Genomic DNA, 22,882 nt, shown 5'->3' with positions numbered 1-22,882 from the left:
TGTTTTACATTTAGTACAGATACCAGATTGATCACGAGATAAGTAAGAAGATGAAAATATCTAGTTAGTAAGCTGGGCTTTAGTTATAGAGCCCTCAGGATCTGAAGGCTTATGGGAATTAGGGTCCTGAGTTTGGGTAAGGTGTCTCAAACACAGAGGAGAGAAGGACCATTATGGAGCATGACTCTAGGGCCACCGTAGAGCGAGCATTCATTCTGTGCCAACTTGATTAGGAGATTTACTGGAAGCCTGTATCATTTGTCACAAATGAGCTAGAGTTCAAATTAGACCTGACAACTGGGGAAAAAAAAATTAAACCATTCATCATTTTTGAAATGTTCTGGCGGTGTGTTGGCAAACTCAGGGTTTTAAAGTTTATTGGCAATAAACATTAGTCCTCATTAGAGTGCATTTACATAGTAAGAGGCTGCCAAATTGCTTTGCCTTTGCTCCTTTTTCCTGCAGTCACAGGACTGTTTTCTTAATCACCCTTTTGATATGCTAATGCCCCTTGAGGAAGACTAGCAACCCTTAACATTTATTAACACTTCTATCTGGATTTGATGCTGCCATTTACTCCCTGCAACCTTCCTGGTCCTCTGCATCTGTTTCGATCTTTGTCACTGTCACCCCAAATTCTGCACCCACCCCTGCATTCTCAGTTTCTATAAACTTTCCATCCACCCAACCTTTCTAGCTCTGTAGTTCCCATCATCTCCATAACTTCTTTTCATCCCCACTGCAACCCTCCACCCTGTGAGCCATTACCTCTAGCATTGACCAGTCTGTGGAAGGCCCTTGTCCCTGCCTCTCCCACTATCCTGGTCGTCACTACAGCCACTGTACCTACATCAGGATTGTCTGCCCACATTAAACACTGACTCCCTATGCTGGTAACCACAGCCGTATGTGGCTATAAGCGAACCCCCAGGCCACCTAAGCAAATTCACACAGCAAAGCTCTTTTTTGTTCCTATCATTCCATCTCTTCTCTATCATCCCTGTATCACTGTCATCCTGTTGGTCATGGATTGCCTCGAGCAGGCCCCAGTAATGTCTCCTTCGTCCTAGCCCTGAGATTTTAAAAAGTGCCACATTCGAGGCTCTTTCAGGGTGAGGAGAATGAGACCCATCATTATTACTGGTTTTTGGTATATTGAATATGCCAAGGGGAGTTTGCCAGACTCTGCCGTATGGGCAGGATACTTTTGGTAGCCTGCCAGGTTCTCCAGAGTAACACCTAGATAATAAGATGTCTTCCGGGAGCTGGGTTTTATAGTTTCTTGGTCTTGGCCGTTGATGAGATTACACAGTGCCAGGGGGCAGTTGGTGGGTGTAATGCCTACATACTGGAAGATGGGGGATCTGGGTGGAGGAGGGCCCAGTCCCAATCCGAGCAGGCTTGGAGATCTACGCCTTGGGTCCTGCACATCTGGGTTCCTCTGCCAGTCCCTTCATGCATGAGGCTCGTCCAAACGTGTGGAGGGTGGTCTTAAGCATGGCTGAGGCTGGAACTGGAGGTCTTCAGCTGCCGGGGCTCTGCTCGGGGTGGGGAGGGAAACTCAACCCACGCTCCTCCAAGGGGCCCCGGTGAGGACAGCCAGGCGTGGAGGCAGGAGACTCTTCTCTGTACTTGCCAAATTTTTCCTGGAGCAGGAAGATAGCTCTAGAAGGACCGTAGCACATGCTAAACAGATTCCATCTAGAACATGGTACCCCAAGCACTGAACAGGATGTAGTATTCGAGCACCATGCAAGGCTCATAAAAATAAAATTCTGTTTTCTCATGACATTTTTCTCATGAAGTTATTCTTTTCCTTGGTGGCGGGGACTACACCCAGTTGTGCTCAGGCTTCCTCCTGGATCTGTGCTCAGGAATCATTCCTGACAGTGTTTGAGGGAACCATATGTGATCCAAGCCACATGCAAAGCAAGTCTTACTTGCTGTGCTATCTCTCTGGCCCCATGAAGTTGTTCTTAATCCCTTGAGAGAACTCCCTCCTAAAAGTCCATAGCTTCTTATTTGTATTTGTGATATTTGGGTTTTATCACACAAGGATACATATTTGTATCTACCTAATGTATATACATGTATGTATACATGGATGCAATTATATACATATAATGCAGGTAAGGGAAAATGAATATTATGAGGAAAACTCCACATTTTAATAACAAGATCTGTATTCCAACTCTCATTCTCTTGCCATTATTTAGCCCAATGGGAAACAAGAGGCCAGAGGCTAGGATATTGCACCTAATTTTCATATACATTAGCTCATTTTATGTAAGTAGCACTGTCCTCCCATTGTTCATCAATTTGCTAGAGCAGGCCTAGTAACATTGTGAGACTTGTTTTCACTGTGTTTGGCATATCGAATATGTCACGGGTAGCTTGCCAAGCTTTGCCGTGCAGGTGAGATACTCTCAGTAGCTTGCCCCTTCTCCGAGAGGGGTGGAGGAATCGAGCTCGAGCCAGCCGGGTCGGCTGTGTGCAAGGCAAAGGCCCTATCCGCTATGCTATCGCAAACTCTACAATTAAGTTTAACAAATTAGAAAATTAAAGCTTTAGAATATAATAAACTAGTCAGAGTGCCAGAGTCTGAGGTTTTTCTTGGAAGAATAAGAGAAACAGCATACACACACACACACACACACACACACACACACATGCACACACTTTATCAACTAAAAAGTTACATACTGGCATTTGTTTTATCCCACCTAATTTCAAACTTCTGTAAAGTTGGAATACTTTATCCTTCTTCAGACCTACAACATTGAGCCCAGGCACCTCATAGTCCCCTGAGCACCTCCAGGAGCAATTCCTGAGCACTGCAGGATGTGAGGAGGACACAGCGAGATAAGACAGAGATTAAGGCATTTCCCTTGCATATGGCTGGCCTTGGTTCATTTCCAGCACCACATATGGTCCTCTGAGCACTGCCAGGAGGGATCCTTGAGCACAGAGCCAGGAGCAACCCCTAAGCATTACTGGGTATGGCCACCAAAAGACAAAACAAAATATTTTCAAGTTCTAATAACATCTTGTTTTTTTAGAATAATAACTGATTTGTTTGTTTTAATGTTACATAACACACCAAATAACTCTTTTCTCTGTAGATAATTTGAGAAGCACCTTGTTTATGTTATGATAAGATCCGATCAAAGAGGGACTGGGAATAGAGTTTAGTGGAAGAGCATTTACCTTGCATGTGTGAGGCCCTGGGTTTGATGACCAGCAATACCACTACACCTCCCTCTTACACACACACACACACACACACACACACATACACACACAGAGACACACGCACACATACACACAATATATAATCAAAAGTTTAACCTGTACGTAGATATATTGTACTTTATCTTTCTTTAACTAATGAAATAATTGCCAATATCTTAAATGACATTTTTACTACTCATTTATTGGATATTACACAGATGTTGGAGACAGAGAAAGATTGTGTGTGTGTGTGTGTGTATGTGTGTGTGTGTGTGTGTGTGTCTACACCCTGTAGTACTCTGGGGACCATGTTGTGCCAGAAATCAAACCTGGGATCCCTATGTATAAAGCAAACACTCCAGCTCTTTGAGCCATCCTTCCCACCCCCACCCCATCCACAGAGATAGATCGTGTGTGTACATGTGTGTGTCTTGTTTGGGGGTCATACCCAGCAGAAGCTTGGGGTTTCTTCAGGCTTGGCATTTGGGAGACCAAACCTTGGGATGGAACCCAGCGTGCTAGCATACAAAGCATGCTGACACTCTGGGTTCAGCCCAATGGACTATTATGTCCCTACCTCACCCTAACCAATAAATATGTTTAAGGAAAACTGTAGTTGATTTGCTGGCTTTTCTTCTAGTAAATATGATCATCTGGATGTCAGAAGTTATTTTATAGAGTAAGACTTTTTACCAAAAGTCCCATAATGTGTGTTAAACATTTTTGAAGACCAGAGAAACTTTTATGGGGGTAGTGTGCATTCTTCGCATGCAGGAGGCCCAGGTTTGAGGCCCCACACTACATGGTTCCCCAAGCACCAGGAGTGACCCCTAAGCACAAAGCACAGAGTAGCTCCCAAACACCAGGGGGCATGACCCAAAATACAAAAATAAAATATAAGAAACAGAAGAAGATTTTGAGGTTTTCCTGGAACCAAGTGATCAGTAATGTTTTATAGTATGCATATAGTCAAAATCACATACATAAATTTAATGTATTTGTTGAAAATTTGAACAGATATTCCTTTATCATTCAAGTTTTACACTCAGACATTTGTGTTTGAATTTTCTCAGACATTTCTATGATAACCCCATTCAGCTTGTTGGAAGAGCTGCTTTTCAACACTTACCTGAGCTAAGAACACTGTAAGTTTTTATTTCTCTTATAGATCAGTTTCCCTTCAAAGGGTTGCTATGAAGACCAAATGAATATTATAAGTTGAAGTACTTTGAAAATGGCAATTTAAAAAGCACCCTTTTCTAGAATCTCTCCCAATAATACTCATGTACTCCTCTTTCTAGGACTTTGAATGGAGCCTCACAAATCACTGAATTTCCTGATTTATCTGGAACTGCAAGCCTAGAGAGTCTGTAAGTACCTGAGCAGGCTCCGGCTCTGCCCAGAACTCGGACAGCCCCAAAACCCTGACCGGGCTTCATGTCATTGATGAAAATATGTCACTGCCTGATGCCTGAATAGAAGAATTGTGTCTGGTTTGTGTTTCAACAGGACTTTAACTGGAGCACAGATCTCATCGCTTCCTCAAACCGTCTGCAATCAGTTACCTAATCTCCAAGTGCTGTGCGTATCAGTAAGGCAATAATGTTGTGTAAACAGGCAACTTCCATTTAGGGGTGAAATGGTAGACATCATTTCAATCACTCTTTAAAAGGGAGAAAGTTCTTTCCTTGCTGGTCTCCAAAAGGTCAGGTCCCCTGTGCCCGCTCTGGCCAGGGAAGTGGTACTCGGCTGTGACCTTGGCAAGGATGGCATTGCATCTTTTGTTTCCAAGTCCCAAACAATCTTCTCTTCGAGTTTCAGCTAACACATTTTCTTTCAGAAAATGGATATGAGCAACCCAAAATAGCTTTACTTCCCCCTCAATGACAATGCAGAGAAAGAAAAGGTAGCTTACTGGATAAAAAACCCAATATGGGTTCAAAAATAAAAAAATCAAGTTACTGACCCACAAAGTCCTTGATAAAGGGCAACTACACATTTGCCAGTATAGCTGTGGGTACTGTCTTTCATATAATACCAAAACAGCTTGTATATTCTTTTAATTGGGGCTTTTTCCTCTACCCTCCCATGTTTTACCAAAAAGTAGTCAATAGGAAATGAAGAGCCTTGTTTTGGCCTTCCGTTTTCAGTTTCTTCCTCACCTCCCACTCAAGCATTTATTGGCACTTAATGAAAGGACACGTAGTCTCTTGCTCTGGCTCTATTCTCACATAAAGACCTCTATGGTAGTTCAACGCCTGCAATTCTTCCAGAGTCTCTGTGCAGTAGCAGGACTACAAGCAACACCACAGATGTTAAGTGGAAGGATGGATATGTCTGCCTTGGCGAATCTGCCCTCCCCTCAGCTCCCTCTAACACTCCACCCCTCATCTGTTATGTGATACAGTATTATTAGCATGACATAACAACCATGTAGTTGGTCACACACATATAAAGGAAGGGGTTGCAGAGCCAGTCTCTCCTCTTCTTCACCCACCAACCCATGAGGTACAGAACAGATGAGAAAATTGTGCATGAAAAAAGTTAATCTGTCTAAGCCATGTGTCAAGAAAACAGCAGAGTCCAAATTCAAATGCAGAGTGATGAAATAACTGTCTGTATACCAGGTCATGGAAGTCTTAAAGAGCCATCTTGGAATTCCACCTACCATACCCAGAATCGGTATAATTATCCCCATTTCCTTGAGGAAACTGGATCCATATCATGAGTGGAGTTTCGCCCTCTAACTAATCAATAGGGAACCCGTGCTTAAATTGCAGCTCCCTGATGCCACACAGTGAGTCTCTGGTCTCCCAGGTTTAGAACCGCATCAGTGGAGGCTGCTTGGCAGATTAAATTTATCAAAAACAAAATCACTGGAACCCATTTTGTCTGATTCAGTACTTCCTTCAGATGATCTCCATGACGATTAAATGAGTTAACACATTTCCAAAACTTATACTAGTACCTGGAACATTATAAATGCTCAGGCACTGTTAAGTCTTGTCATCTTCCTACTGCCTGCCTGCCTGCCTTCCTTCCTTCCTTCCTTCCTTCCTTCTTTCTTCCAATTAGTACTGAGCATTGCTCAGCTGGGCCCACTCTCAGTGGAATCGGTGGCTGACCATCACTATATTCTGCTTTATATTCTGGAAGTCTAAATTTGAGCACTTCCTTCTGTCATTAACCATCTTCTAACTACTAAGGTTACATGAGAGCATTTTACTCTACAGAAATAATTTTTACCTCAAGTAACTTTACCTTCCTGTGACTTACTTGGCAATACACAGCTTTTCACTTTTGCTAGCTGGTGATCTTAAGCAGGTTATTTTGCATTGTATAGTGTCTCCTTTACAAGACCACAAGGATTAAATGAAAGTTTTTCGGTAACACTATTGTAATGTCTGTGTGCAATGAAAATTTGATCAATGTTAGCTACGAAAATTATTAGAAGAAAGTTGTATCTTTACATAGAAGGTTTTATATACCATCTACTAAGAGGTACACAGGAAGGCTTTGTTCTTTGTTCCCTTGCCATCTGTGGAGATGAGCAAGCCAAATGATGATGAGAAAACATGCTTCCACTTTATCTCATTCACTGTAGCACTGTAGCACTTTCCTCCCGTTGTTCATCAATTTTGCTTGAGTGGGCACCAGTAATGTCTCCATTGTTAGACTTGTTGTTACTGTTTTATTTTTTTTGGGGGGGGGGCACACCTGGTGATGCACAGGAGTTACTCCTGGTTCATGCACTCAGGAATCACTCCTGGTGATGCCCGGGGGACCATATGGGATACTGGGAATCGAACTTGGGTCGGCTGCGTGCAAGGCAAACGCCCTACCTGCTGTGCTATTGCTCCAGCCCCTGTTGTTACTGTTTTTGGCATATCAAATATGCCACGGGGAGCTATCTCATTCACTATTGTTCAAAAACACTCACATGTTGGTAGGGTTAGATGTGTTTAGGTAAGAGGTATGATTCGAGGTGTTCTGTCTTTGTTTATTTGGCTTGGTTTGCTTTGGTCTCTAACATCTCTAGCATAAACTACAAATTTGCATTTGCTACCAGCTTCTGAAGAATTATTTATATGTAGTAAAGGAACTGTATTTCTATCTCAATTCCATTTATTCAATAAATGTAGAATTGAATGATCAATTACAAGAATAAAACAACTTAAATGTCTCACTATGAATTTTTCAGTTGCATAGTCGTGATCTGGTTTTAAGAATTAGAATCAGGCATGAAAATGTGTTAGTTGATTAGCTGATAATTTTTAAAACATGAGACAAGATTTTTTTTTTACATCTATGTTACTTTATCTACCAGATTTCTTTTCTAAGCTTTCTGCAAATTACCATGGCTTGTTTTAGATTAGTTATATTATACTCTAAATATGTCCAGATGTTTTTGTTACTCTGAAATTTGTTAAGTTTTGGCTGAAAACTTTCTTAGATTTCTTCCCTCTCATAATGATTGCTTTCAAAGTTAGTGCTATATTTTAAATAGTTGAGATTTTTTTGTTTTTTGGTTTTTTGGGGTTTTTTTAAGTTGATTGGAAAAGAACCAACAGTGATTCTCTTAGCTGTAAGGATATAGCAGCTCTTAGAAACAGGGTCACAATTATTTAATTTAATTTGTATTTATTTCAGTAAGATAATAGCTAGAAAATTGTAGATCATCGCTAACAAAATATAAATAAAATCATCACACAAATTACATAAATTAATTAAAGACGTCTAACAGTTACATTTCAGTAAACATTTCATTTTATTGCTTAATCCAATAATGTCTGGGATTACCTGCTGCATGCCAGGGTTAGGGAGCGTTCAGACTTTTGAGAAGATAGACCATCTTGAAAGGGAAAGAAGAGCATAGCATGTTTCCTTATGATTAATAGGTAACAGATTTTCTGTATTATTCCTTGTTTTCCAGAGATCTGTCTTACAACCTGCTAGAAGATTTACCCAGTTTTTCCATCTGCCAAAAGCTCCAGAAAATGTATGTCCTTAAAGGTCTCTAAGTTTCCTATCAAAAAAACAAGACCAAAACTCCATTTTGGGGAGTCACTGGTTTCTTTCAATTCTCAGGGGAGACTTTCCTTATACACACTGGTGTGACTGCAGTGAATAACTATAAAGTTGGGCAACATAGATAATACTATTTTACCTTATACCACACTTTAAGTAACGTATTTCTTATGTATTGGATTTTTTCCTCCCACCAAACTTGGGGTAATAATAAACTGGGTTGGCTTAAGCTTTGGAATTTTTTTATACTGAGTGTATAATAGTAGTATTATTATTTATTAGGGGGAAGGGACTTGGGTTTGTTTATAGCTTTGTTTCTAACAGTCATCTTTAGAGGAGGTCTGTTTGATATAGCTGAGGTATCATTATATGTGAGACATTTTAGTATTTCCTTCTTAAAATTTACCTTCTCAAAATGTCCGCTATATTGTTATATGGTCATACTTCTCTTTTGGTCAAATGATATTAATCATCTGTCCTTTCCCACTTAATTTCTCCCTGAAGCCTTTGGGTGACTAAGAGAGTGGGCAAAAATCAATCTGCATAAAGTACTGGTTTGGTTCTCCTAAAAACACTCAGAGAATATAAGAAAGGGTCCAAAGATAATGCCAGAGGAGCCATCCTCCAAGAGCCTGGCTGATGTTTGGGACAAGGTTTCATATCCACCAGACAAACAGACAGCTGCTGTGAAAGAGAGGTGTATACGTGGAGATGTTATCCTAAAACAAAGCAAATTTGCTGGGGTTTTTTTTGGGGGGGGCACACCTAGTGATGCTCAAGACTTACTCCTGACTCTGCACTCATGGATCACTCCTGATGGTCTCAGAGGAACCATAGGGGATGCAGGACATCGAACCCAGGTCAGCTGCATGCAAGGCAAATGCTCTACCCACTGTACTGTGGCTCCAGCCCCAACAAAGCAATTTTGTTTGACACTTGATAGTCATACTTCAGCTGTTCCCTTGATTAGGGGTATGTAAGTTCTCTGAAGGGTTGGGAGGAATGAAGTGGACTAGAAGTGACATAGGGACAGTGATGGAGGATCTGGGGCACTTTGTTAGTGGTGAAGGTGCAGTGACTTTGCATATCAAAATCATAAATGTTAAGACTTAATTGTAACTATATTACTGAGGCTACTTTTTTGTTTTGGTTCTCAAAAGTCTCTTTTTTCAAACTGGGCATTCTGAAATCAGTCTTTGGGACTCTATCGTTCCAGTGACCTCCGGCATAATGACATTTCGGAAATTAAAGCTGAGACTTTCCAGCAGTTGTTTGGCCTCAGATCACTGTGAGTACTGCCTTCCTGTACCTTCCCCACACAGGGAAGTCTGCAAGGGGTGGGGGGGAGGGGGGCCTCCCCCAAATATTTTCTTAACACTGTATATCATTTTGTGGAATTTTGTACAAACACTTGCTATGAAAACACCAAACTTTTGCTCATGGTTCTTTCCTGGAATCAATTCAAACGTTGTTCGTCCATTTGCAGTCTGCCCTGTGCCAGTCGGCAGATGGTTCACACAAAGAGGCCTGAAGCCCAGTGTGGCCGGGAAGCAGGCAGGGGTGGGGGCGCAGAAACCAGCAGCAAGACAAATGCTGGCACTGAAGGGATGCCTGGAGGAAATGGGATTTCCAAAATCCAGGACCAGCTGAGGCCCAGAGAGGGCAGGAACACAATTCCAGAACAGGGATAGTGAACCACATGTGCCCAACCCAGTCCCTCCTGGGGAGCTTTGCCCTGGGAATCCAGCTGCTCGCCTCAAGGCTGGCCCTACACTGCAACCAAGAAATGCCTCCTCCAGGATTCATGCCAGCGTGGAGCCAGGGAAAGATGGTTCTTTGGACATAAAAGTTCTCCCGTGTTTCCATAAAACCCTGTCAAATTGAAGCAAAGCCCCATGGCAGGACTTGACCTACACTCCTGATACTACTCTCTTTGAAGCTCACCCATGTATGACAGATGGCATGATTTGTGACACTCACTGGACACATCTTTTATGAACGGCTCCACAGAAGACAGTCTCGTCAGTCACCTGACTGCCATTTGTACTTCTCACAGTCTTTCCGTGTCATTCCCCTCGTTAGCTGCACTTTACTTCTGTTCTGGGATCAATGGAAGGCTTAGAAGAATAAACCTTCCAGCTTCCTCTGCTTAGGGGATTCGGCAAATGAGAATACCAATAGTCTGTGAAAACCATTTCTTTAAGATCACCAGCGGGTACACGGCCATAAATTAATGACTTGCCTGTGCTAGAGAAATGGAATTATCTGATTACTTTCAATTTACTCAATGTCTACACCTAAGTTACCCTTATTGAGCATTTTAAACTACCTATTAGAAGTTCATTGCTCCTTTTTTTTAAAAAAAAAAGTGCAGATAGATATTCCAGCTAAATTATCTATATTTTGTTATATGTGTGTCAATGACCTGTATTTATCCACAAATTACAGATTTTCTTTGTTATCAAAAAAGATTTCTAACATACATTAACTCCTCAGTTAAGAATTTAAATGGGAATTTGGGGGAAGAGGAAGGGAGAACATTTCTGTGTTCCTCTTAAGGCCTGAAATACGTTGGGCACAGTGCACTCAGTCTTTCTGAGTTTTATGACATATCTAGAGACTTCCTAGGGTTTAAAATTTACTTTCTTGTCTAGACAGAAGACAAGGTCGCAGAAGTTCCTGTCTCTGTCCCTCCCCCCCGCCTCATCTCAGAACAACCCCAATAAACTTTTACAACTATGCTGAGGTTAACTTTTTAGCAAGAGTCAAGAAAAACTGGTATCCACCTGAATAACTCTTCCTTAATTGGTTTAAACAAGGTTAACTAGAAATTCTCTCTTTAATCACGTTATACTATGACTATCTTTGTCTGAAGGGTGGCTTGCTAATTGTTCTTGCCCTAAGTGGAAATTAAATCTTGGTAAAAGATATATATGGAGAGATCAAGAAGACTATATATGTGTGTATGTATATATGTACACACATATGTATATATACATATGTATAGAAATATATGTTAAACCTATACCGTATTTTTTGTTTAATTCTTTTATTTACCTTTTTCTAAAAATAGGAATTTAGCTTGGAATAAAATTGCTAATATTCACCCTGATGCATTTTCTACTTTGCCATCTCTGAGAAAGCTGTGAGTATTTCATTACTTGTTTAAGACATATCTTTTAACAACTGGGAACCATAGATTTTATTTAAAAAGCATATATATATATATATATATTTATATATATATATCAGCCCCCTTCCATTCTGGAGGGAAGCGGACACGAGTAGAGTTGGAACACTGTATGCATAAAACCCTGTCATTAACAGTATTGTAAATCATGCCTGAAATAGAAAAATAAAACAAAAGTAAAAATACATTGGTTTTGCTGAAGAAGCTGAAAATACACTGTGCTCAACTCCCCTAACATATTCAGCCCAAGAGTCCTGTTGGACCAGAAAGGGTCCCCCTTCCCTGCATGGCCTGACAAGGCCCTAGGTGGGTCATTGAAGCTCTGTGTGACAGATCAGTTACTGAATCTACAGGGATAATTCCATTTCTGCTGAGTAATCAGGTGGACTGGACTACAATGGCAATTCAGTTCTAAAAGTTTTGGAAGGTCTGGAGAGATTGTACAGCAGGTTAGGTATTTGCCTTAAATGCATCCAGGCTGGATTTTATCCCCAGCACTATACACAGAGCTTCAAGCCCTAGGAGGAGTCATCCCTGAGCACAGACCCAGGAGACATCCCTGAGCATAGGCCCAGGAGTAGTCCCTGAGCACAACTGGGTGAAAGCTGAAACAAAAAAAATATATAAGGCTTTTTGTCTTAGCGTTTGCATCCTAACTGATAGAAAACTTTATCTCCCTCTTCATTTATTTTCACCCCTTTCCACCTCTCCTTCTTTCCACTTCTCCCTTATTAAATGGAGAGAAAGGACTGATTTGACAAATGTGAAGGAAAGAAGGAAGGGCATAAAGACACACATTCTGTTCACCCATAACTATCTAATCAGCAACACTCTTGGGTGTTTTGCTATGTTGTGTTTGTTTGTTTTATGGGTCTCATCTGGGAGTACTCAGGTGCTACTCCTGGCTCTGCTCAGGGATTGATTGCAGAGGTACTTGAGGGACCAAGTGTTGCCAGGGATTGAACCAGGATTGATTCTGTGTAAGTCTAGCACCTTAATCCCTGTACTACCTTTACAGCCCAGCATCACTTTTGAAGCAAAGTATAACACCTTCCCATGATTTTATTTGTGCCCACCCAGGAAAATCAAACTACTGAATATTCTACTGAATATTGCAGTAGAAGTCATCATTTAGATGCCACTGAAGCATTCCCCCAACTCTTCACAGTTCTGATTAAATATTGAAAATTTTTCAGGAATTAAAACCAAAATGGCAACTTGGACCAGTAACAATAAGGATCCTGCTTAGTTTTTATTGAGCAGTGTAATCATCCTTTGGTTGCTTTTTTAACATAAATGTTTTATGCTAACAGACTAAAAGCCGATTGCTGTTTGATGTTTTGCAGGGACCTCTCGTCCAACCGGCTGTCGTCCTTTCCTGTAACTGGGTTACATGGTTTAACTCACTTAAAATTAACAGGAAATCATGCCTTACAGAGCTTGATATCATCTGAAAACTTTCCAGAACTCAAGTGAGTTTGTCATTAAAACTAATAAGATACATTTGTGGTCATGTGAAATAACAGACGTGTTATAGTGGTTTTCAAAATTTATGAGGTCATAGGACCCTTTTGAATTGCATTTCATGCCCTCAAGTGCCCCCCTCCCTTGGGCATTGTTAGGACAAGCCCTGAAGTGGGAGAATAGATCTTCCTGACCATATTTCCTTTCTTTCTCAAAGATGCCTCCCAGAATCAAAGGGTTCATGGAAAGAGTTTAAAAACCACTGATCCATGGGATCTAAACAAAGACATGTAATTAAATAACATTATTATACTCCTGTTTACATTTTTTAATTCATCTAGCTTGTGTGTATGTTCTGATAAAATGTACTGAATTAATATTTGCTCGAGGAAGTAATGCTCTTTAAAACCTGCTATGCTTATTATCAGTAAAGAATCCCTTGAAAATTTCTCTCTATATAATTTCCTATATATACACATATACATAAATATAAAGCCACAATACTTTTTACATATTTTATATAACATTGGAAGAAATATTGGAACGAGGAGGGGAAAAAATCTAAAAATACTTTCTAAGCAATTTCCATGTTATTACCTTCAAGACTTTTTTTGTAGCATATTTTTGTTAGAAATACAGTATGAACACAAACTTATATCATGTTTCCTTCACTTGTATGATGATATTTTTTACAGTTACTATAATTTTCTGAGCAATCATTTTTAAACTTTTTATTCAGATAATAAATTCCAAACACAAAGAACATGATAAATAATCTAATACCTAACACTCAACTTTAGCAATTATATTTCATAGTAACAACTTTTAATTTCTATTGTTACTATAATGAACATCTTTGTTCACATAATTTATACCTTAGATTATTTAAGCTAAAATATAAAGATGGAATTAGTGAAATGAACTTTTTAGTGAATCCATCACAAGATGAATATTATGTGGAAGGTCCATACCCAGCAGTGCCCAGGGGCAATACCTAGCTCTGTGCTTGGGTGTCGCTTGAGGCAGTGCTCAGAAGATCATGCAGTAACAAGAGATCAAACTCAGACTTTTACATGACCACTTCTGTGCTCAGTCCAGTGAGCTATCTCTTCAGCCCTGAATATTACACATGGTATTTCATATCTTTGTGTGTTCTTCATTTGTTCTTATTACTTTAAAGGGTTATCGAAATGCCTTATGCTTACCAGTGCTGTGCGTTTGGAGTATGTGAGAATATCTATAAAATTTCCAATCAGTGGAGTAAAGGTGACAATAGCAGTGTGGATGACCTTCATAAGAAAGATGCTGGAATGTTTCAAGTTCAAGGTAGGACCTACTATGTCATGATGACAAAATTGTATATGAAAGGTCATTAGAGGCCTGAGCTCCAGATAAGCAAATGCCTGTGACTACCTAAGCAAGTTGGGAATTGTGAATCCACCCAACTTTTTAAAACCTCCCAGACAAAAAGCAAGCTCCCTTGGGATTCATTCTGAAACTTTTTTTCTTTCTTTCTTTCGTTCTTTCTTTCTATCTTTCTTTCTTTCTTTCTTTCTTTTATTTAGATTCCCATCTCCACCCCCTTACCATTTACTGCTATTGATGCTGCAATGCAAGGATCTCTGTTTTATTGTCTGTCTCTGTCTCTCTATATCTATCTCTCTGTCTATCTCTCTATGTCTCTCTTCTCTCTCTCTCTCTCTCTCCCTGTATCTCTCTCCCATACACATACATAATCATGCTTGACTGTGATGTTCACACATGCCTTGCTATGGAGCTTCCAGAGCTCACACACTTAGTTGCAGTCAGGGAGACTACAGAGCTACCAGAATCATGCTTAGCATATGTGGGGGCAGCAGATATCAAACTCATGGTCTTCTGCTTGCAAGGCAGGCTCTTTTTTTGCCAGTAAATAATCCCTTGGAACCCTCGCCCCCTTTTTTTTTTTTGGTTATGTGAATTCTTAAGCACTTATAATGGATTTCCGTAGCATATAATGATCAGAGGCACCATTTTTCACATTGACATCAATACTCCCATAAAATTTAAAATGGATCCCATCCCTGTAGAGACTATTTTCAAACATGCATCTGGATTATTTTTTTTTCAAAAGATAAAGTTCATTTTTATTCTTATGGCCTTGGGGAGTAGAAAATAGAAGCATTTCAGATACCTCTATTTCAGCAGTAGATCTTAGGAATCCAACTCCTTACCCAACTAATTCTGAAACATTCTCTCCTCATAACCCCCCAGAGGGGCATCTGTCAGGAAAGTGAAATGAGATCATGTCTGTAAAGCACTTGGATTTCCTTGAAGTAAGACCTGACTTAAACACATAGCAATGCACCTCACACCACACCTGCGGTAATGAGACCTCCAGGCAGCACCCACCTTCCTTTCCTGCCAACTTTACAAGTTTGCACAGATCTGAACAGACCGGCTTGTCTTCCCTTGGACCTTAATGATTTGTTGATTCCAAGCAAGTATGATTTCATCTGTCTGCACATTTTCATAGCATCTCTTCCTGCACACATATCACTGATATTTTATTGCTTGACATCTTTTGTTTTAAGCCACAGAGCCTACTTTGTTCTTGTTCTTGTGGGTTTTCTTTTTCTCTCCTGCCTTACTGGCTCCAATTTCTACTATTTTTATTCACAAAAAAAAAAAATAAAGGAAGGAAGGAAGGAAGAAAAAAAGAAAGAAAGGAAGGAAGAAAAAGAAAAAAATCAGAGTTCCTTCCATATGTCAGGCACTGTTCTAGATTGTTCTATAACAGATAAGAGCAGCAAAGTCCTTCATGGAGCTTATTTTGAAAGGCAGTGATTCTCAACCCTTGACCCCTTACTGGAACCATATGGTAGCTTTCAAAAATACTGACAATGAGGCCAGAGAAATGCCTCAACTGGATTATGGTCTGATTGGTATTCAGGAGCTTCAAATTTTACCCCAATGCTACATGGGCCCCACAAGTACAGAACTAGGAGTAGACCCTGAGCGCCAAGTACTATATACTGATGAGCAAGCTCCTCACCAGACCAATTGTATCAGCATCTCTGGAAAGTTGTGTTGTAACATAAAAACTCCTGTTTTCTGGAGAGGAAAATTAAATGCCAGACAGCAGTGCAGAGCAGAATTCCCCCAGGGTGGACTGGAACTTCCCTTTGTCTGACTCTCCCTTTCATGCTCAGAGAACACCATCCGATACAGCTAAGCATTAGAAAACTGGCTCGGGGGATTCTCACACTGAGTAGAGGAGCTCACTGAGCCATCATTGAGCTCCATGCACTGTGGGACATCCTGGGATCCAGGGAGCAAGAACGGCTAAAGCTTGGATATTCTGAGCAGGGGTCTGGGATCACTTTCCCTTCGGTGCTGCTGGGATGCTCTGTCGTGTAGTAGCATGAGCTGTATATCCAAAGGCAACTTCATCATCGACCAGCTAAAAAGCCAGAGCCCAAGAAACAGGGAAATACCTGACCGGCCGTTCCCTCTGTCACATCTCAGGGGCAATTCAGGGCTCTGCTCTCTGGGGCTTGGGCCCCTGGGAAAGAGAAACAGAAATCACTAATCCAGTCCTTTTCTTGCAGATGAGCGTGACCTGGAGGACTTTCTGCTTGACTTTGAGGAAGACTTGAAAGCACTTCACTCGGTGCAGTGCTCACCCTCCCCAGGTGAGAGTGGCGTCAGAAGAACCAGAGACATAGCCCAGTGGTGGGGGGTAGGGAGGAGGGGGAGGGCTTTTGCCTTGCATGTGGTCAACCTGAGTTCAATCCCTGACACTTCATATAGTTTTCTGAGCACTGCCATGGATCACCCCAGAGCATAGAGTCAGGAATAGCCCCCAGAACACCACTGGGTGTGCCCCCCCCCAAAAAAACAAACTAAGGAATAGCATCAGAGAGCCTCTGCAGCAGAAACCCCACTCCCCACACACACACACACATACACACACACACACACACGCACACACACACACGCACACACACACACATACTAACTTGGAGGCCGTTGATCATATTCTGGCTATACAGCAATACAAAATCTGTGCACCTTTGGGCCTGTTCGGTGTCTGTCTTCATGGGGAAACGTTAATGTCACTAGTCATTCCATGGAGCAAACAAACTCATAAATAGGATGTTTGGGTATGGGACCCGGGCTGGAGCTCAGGTGGTAAAGCACATGCTTCTCATATATGTGGCCCTGAATTCAACTCATGGCACAAAAATAAACATTAATAAATCGCAAATCAGAATTTAGTGAGTTTTTTGGCTTTCAATTTAAGAAAACTAAAGACTCCAACACGTAGTTGGAAGCATAGGTAAATTTTTCCCTGGTGCCAAGGATCTAACTCAGGACTCATAAATGTCAGGTAGGTACTCTATAACTGAGCCTTCCCAGACCCCCCATACTCTGATTGATTGATTGATTGATAGATAGATAGAGAAAGAAGTTTATTGACAGCAAAGGGACAGGTGGGAAAAAAGTAACCATCTTGCCTATACGGTCACAGGAAGTGGTTTTTATAAGAAAAGAGAACAGGGTAACATATTTCAGTGAGGGTGGGCACCAGAGTGAACAATAAATTGCAACATGTGTTGGCCCCAGGAGGTGTATTTCCATTGCCTCTTCTGCATCCACCCCTGAGTCCTGTAGAGGTGGGTCTGGCAGCACTGAAGCCAAGAGAGAGGCCCCCCCCTGTTCCCTCAGATTTGCTCACCTCAGAAAGAATTAAGAAGGGGAGTCTCAAAGACATTTTAATTAGGGAGAAAAATAAAGAGCAACGGCATGCTTGGGGAAAGAAAGTCCCTATTATTGCAAAATGGCATTAGCAAGTTTGTCTGAAATCGTACTCAAGCCTTGTTTCAGGGATCACTCGTTCTTGAACAAGATTTTTAAAAAGTTTTTGCTAAATAGTTTTTGATGAAAGCAAATAATAGTTCATATGGATTTTTTTAAATATATGTATACTGACTTCACAAATCATTTCCTAAAAATAGCATGAGCCAGTTTTTAAAAGTGGGGGGGTGGGCGGAATATAGAGAGAAAGCACAGGAGTTAAGACTCGGCATTTAGCTGACTCTGTTTCAATCCCCTTCATCATATATGGTCTCCTGAGCACCACAAGGAGTGATCCCTGAGCAAAGAACCAGCAGTAGTTCCGGAGCACCTCTGAGCATAGCCAACCCCCACAAATCCTGGGAAAAGTTGATTTTTCATTTTCAACAACTAGCTTGTCACTTGCTCCCAAGCACCAAAAGCCATTTTTTTTGGCTGTGGGGGGAGCGAGGGGCATGAGGTTGGGTTTAGGAGCCACATGCAACAGTTCTCAGGAGTTACCCCCTCTACACAGGGATTACATCTGTTGGCTCTCAGGAGACAATATGTCGTGCCCAGGATCAAACTGGAGTTGGCCACATGAAATGAGAATACCTTAATCCCTATATTATCTCTGTTCCCCTGAATGCTAATTTAAACCTAAGAATAAACTCAGCAGATTTATCCTCATGTTATTTATACTTCTAACAATCTGGATTATTTCCTTTAGGATTCACTTGCTCTGCTTTCCTGACTTTTTTGGAAACATTCTGAAAATATATCTATAATAAAGGGATGGGTGTTTGATCATTGTACAATTGAAACCCAAGCACAAAAATTTGTAAATCTACAACTGCACCTCATGATGTTTCACTAACAAAATTTTTTTTAAAAATGTAAATGATGGAGAATGGGCACTGGTGGAGGGATGGGTACTGGATCATTGTTTAACTGAAACCCAAGCACAAAAATTTGTAAGTCTACAACTGTACCTCATGGTGTTTCACTAATAAAAATAAAAAAAAAACAGATAGGTTGAGGGGGAAAAAAGATAGTATGAGGGTTAAGGAACTTGCCTTGAATGCAGCCAACCCCAGTTCAGTACCAAACATGTCCTCTAGTGTCACTGGACATGGACCCTTCCCCAGGGAAAAAAAATTAAGAAAGTAGAGCTCATGCTTTTCATGCAGGTGTGCAAGAAGCCAAGGATGATTGGCTGAGCCCTGAGCCAAGAGTAGCCCCACACCTCCAAATGTGACCCAAAAGCAAAACAAAATTTTAAAAAAATAGCCCCAACATTTCTGTTGGAGGACCTTAACAAATATAGATGTCTCCGTTTCTCTGCACAAATAGCTTGAAAACACAAGCAGCTGAAGTGCTCCTGCAGAGTAATCAGAGGCAATAACTGTGGTGCTTCAAGAAAGTGTTGGGCAATGCCCAAAAGGCGGGGGGGGGGGGGGGGGGGGGGAGAAAGAAAGAAAGAAAGAAAGAAAGAAAGAAAGAAAGAAAGAAAGAAAGAAAGAAAGAAAGAAAGAAAGACCAGGAGCCAAGAAATAGCACAGTGAGCATGGTGCTTGCCTTGCAGACAGCCTACCCAGGTTCTATTCTGTACACCCCAAGGATGCCCTGAGCACAAAGGCAGGACTAAGCCCAGCCCTCTGCTGGGTTGGCCCCAAGTACAAAGGGAAAAGAAAAAAAAAAAACCTAGTGGCCTTGGGGCCAAAGAAAGAGTACAGCTGGTAGGGCATTTGCCTTGCACACAGCCAACCTGGGTTCAATCCCCCCCAAGCACCGCCAGGAATGATTCCTGACTGCAGAGCCAGAGTAACCCCTGAGCATCACTTGGTGTGACCCAAAACACCATTAAAAAAAAAAAAAAACAACTAATGGACAGGGACCAGAAAAATAGCACTAGAAATAGGCAAGGTGCTTGCCTCACACACAGCCTACCAGTCTTCAATCTGAGGCACCCAAACACACCAGGAGTGATTCCTGAGCACAAAGGCAAGAGTAAGCCTTGAGTACCACCGGGTGTGGCTTAAACACCAAAAAATGAAAGAGAGAGAGAGAGAGAGAGAGAGAGAGAGAGAGAGAGAGAGAGAGAGAGAGAGAGAAAGAGAGCAAGCCATATGCACTGCGTTACCGTGGCTGTTCCTGGCTTCCCTGTATTGGCATCTTAATAGGAGAAACCCGAAGGTAAAATTTAGCAAAAATTGCAAACGCTAATTTGATGCCCGTTCCTCTTCCTCGGACCTCCAGGCCCCTTCAAACTCTGCGAATACCTGTTCGGCAGCTGGCTGATCCGAATCGGCGTGTGGACCATCGCCGTCGTGGCCCTGACGTGCAACGCGCTGGTGACCTGCACGGTGTTCCGGGCCCCGCTGTACCTCTCGTCCATCAAGCTGCTGGTCGGGCTGATCGCGGCCGTGAACCTGCTCATGGGGGTCTCCAGTGCAGTGCTGGCAGGCGTGGACGCCTTCACCTTCGGCAGCTTCGCCCGGCACGGCGCCCACTGGGAGCAGGGCGTGGGGTGCCAGCTGGTCGGCTTTCTGTCCATGTTCGCGTCCGAGTCGTCCGTGTTCCTGCTCACCCTGGCGGCCCTGGAGCGGGGGCTGTCGGTGAAAAGCGCCGCCAAGCTGGACCCGAAGGCGCCGCTGGCCGGCCTGAAGGCGGTGGTCGCGCTGTGCGCCGCGCTGGCGCTGCTCATCGCCGCCGTGCCCCTGCTCGGGGGCAGCGAGTACAGCGCCTCGCCCCTCTGCCTGCCGCTGCCCTTCGGGGAGCCCCGCGCCACCGGCTACATGGTCGCCCTGGTCCTGCTCAACTCCCTCTGCTTCCTGGTGATGACCGTCGCCTACACCAGGCTCTACTGCAACTTGGACAAGGGCGACCTGGAGAACGCCTGGGACTGCTCCATGGTGAAGCACATCGCGCTGCTGCTCTTCACCAACTGCATCCTCTACTGCCCCGTGGCTTTCCTGTCCTTCTCCTCCCTGCTGAACCTCACGTTCATCAGCCCAGACGTCATTAAGTTCATCCTGCTGGTCATCGTCCCGCTGCCTGCGTGCCTCAATCCTCTTCTCTACATCCTCTTCAACCCCCATTTTAAGGAGGATCTGGGGAGCTGGGGCAAACAAACCCCCTTCTGGACAAGATCCAAACACTTGAGCCTGATGTCTCTCAATTCTGATGACGTGGAGAAGCAGTCCTGTGACTCGACCCAAGCTCTGGTCACCTTCGCCAGCGCGGGCATCGCCTACGACCTGCCTTCCAGTGCCGCCGCCCCCCCAGCTTACCCAATGACTGAGAGCTGTCATCTGTCCTCGGTGGCCTTTGTCCCGTGTCTCTAAGAAATACGGAAAAGTTTTCAGAACTGTGAGAGTGAGGACAGCGAAAAGGGATTGATTGAAACCTGATGTTTTTGTTCGTTTGCATAAAAAAATATCTCAGTAGGGAAAAAAAGCTAAATTCCTATGATTACTGAAAAGTAAAGAGAAAATCTAGGGATGGAGAGATAGTACAGTGAGTAAGTCAACCCAGGTCCCATCCCCAGCACCATTTTTGGTCCCCTGAGTAATATTAGGAGTGATCCCTGAGCACAGAGCCAGGAGTAAGCCCTGAGCACTGCCGGGGTGGCCCCAAAATAAAAACAAAGACACAGATTCTCCAAATTTTCATTGATTCTCTGCAAACTCAGCAGTCTGGTGATTCAGGTTGTGTGTTGAGGGCAAGAGGGCTTAGGATAGGCAGGTAACCCAAAGGAAGGAGGTTGAAACTCAAAACCCCTGAAATGATAAGGGAAAATACTAGGAAAATTGAATCTAAGTGGTCTAGATTTCTAAAGAAAGGTTGTGATCAGTAAGAATTCATTTGAAAGATCACACGGACCTGTTTTCGTCCTCTTTTGTGTCTGCTCAGGAAGAGTCCTTCCAGGTCCACCCCTGGCTGGACAACGTGAGACATTATTAACTCACTCGTATTTACGTTATTTTCAGAAATACCAGAGATATCAGTTCTAGATGGTTCACCCACAGTGGAATTAAACTAACAATTATTTTTAAAGGAACATGAACTAAAAGTCTTAAATTGCTACTAAAGCAATCATGTACAGGTGAGGTTTGCCTAGCTTAATTCATTTTATGCTTGGTGCCCAGAGCTCAGAAGAAAAGTTCGTGCTGGCAATGGTAATACCGTGAAAAAATGGTAAGCAACCTGGGATTTTTTTTTTCTGGGTGAGTGCACTTTCTTTTGCAGGAGGTTGATTTAGAGAGATGTGCATCTTAAAATCATGATCAAATGCAGATGCAACATAAATTGAACCCACTGACGCCAATTCTCATAACTCCTCTAGTAACTCTAGCAAGCATGCCTGAAACTATTTTGGACTCAACAGAGACTTAGTGACATATTATCCAGTTTATTAAGCTTGGTTTTAGCTGCGTTATTTTAGATCAGCCTACCTGATGTCAAGAACATGACTTCTCTGCCTATTCCATATTTAATGCATGCATTAGGTATATTAAAAGGCAAAATTATTAAATGCTAATGTGTGAATTCAAAATGAAATCAAACTTATTGTCCAACATTTGCTTCAATACAACCAAACCAAAAGATGATTAGGTAGATTTATTTTTATATAAGCATGTTTATTTTGATCAGATGTTTTACGTTGAAATTGAAAAATACGTTTATGAGATGTTTTATAATATGTGTAAATATAGAACTGTATTTATTACTACAGTGAGGGTCAATAACACTAAGGCCTGTAATAAACCATGTACAGAGGCATTTTCTTCCCTATATATTGTTTCTCTGCCACTTTTCTTTAAAGTCATTAAGTTGTATAATATATGTAAATGTATAGTACTTGTAAATAAATTCCAAACTTCTTTTCTATTGGGTGCAAAGTAAAAGAAATTTGTAATAAAATGTGTCACTATAAAACAAAATATGTCAATGTCTTTATTGGATCCATAAGTAAATATAAAGTCCCTAACTATTTTTACTTTTTGTTATGTTGGTATATAACGTTAGCTATCTAAGTATCTGCACTTCAATATTTTGCTATTTTCAACTGAAAAAGTAAATATTTTATAAGAAGAAAAGTTAGGGGAGAGTTAGTGCAATGAGTGAGGAGTTTTACAGGACAACTCG

The 22,882-nt window shown here is 41.9% G+C and overlaps 1 protein-coding gene across 1 annotated transcript in view; it reads left to right on the top strand.

Annotated features, from left to right (window-relative positions):
• The window catches only part of LGR5 (leucine rich repeat containing G protein-coupled receptor 5), a 132,747-nt gene extending 110,084 nt beyond the window's left edge, over positions 1 to 22,663 (top strand). Inside the window, exons 9-18 of the mRNA XM_056130647.1 lie at positions 4,305 to 4,376; positions 4,533 to 4,601; positions 4,741 to 4,812; positions 8,165 to 8,230; positions 9,476 to 9,547; positions 11,333 to 11,404; positions 12,796 to 12,921; positions 14,094 to 14,239; positions 16,504 to 16,587; positions 19,991 to 22,663. Coding sequence (XP_055986622.1) covers positions 4,305 to 4,376; positions 4,533 to 4,601; positions 4,741 to 4,812; positions 8,165 to 8,230; positions 9,476 to 9,547; positions 11,333 to 11,404; positions 12,796 to 12,921; positions 14,094 to 14,239; positions 16,504 to 16,587; positions 19,991 to 21,078 — 1,867 coding nt within the window. The 3' untranslated portion in view covers positions 21,079 to 22,663. The remainder of the gene's footprint in view (positions 1 to 4,304; positions 4,377 to 4,532; positions 4,602 to 4,740; positions 4,813 to 8,164; positions 8,231 to 9,475; positions 9,548 to 11,332; positions 11,405 to 12,795; positions 12,922 to 14,093; positions 14,240 to 16,503; positions 16,588 to 19,990) is intronic.
• The last annotated feature ends 219 nt before the right edge of the window (positions 22,664 to 22,882 follow it).

The sequence above is a fragment of the Sorex fumeus genome, unplaced genomic scaffold, assembly GCF_029834395.1.
Source record: "Sorex fumeus unplaced genomic scaffold, SorFum_2.1 ptg000081l, whole genome shotgun sequence".
NCBI classification, from domain to species: Eukaryota; Metazoa; Chordata; class Mammalia; order Eulipotyphla; family Soricidae; genus Sorex; species Sorex fumeus.
This window is presented reverse-complemented; position numbering and strand designations above follow the sequence as displayed.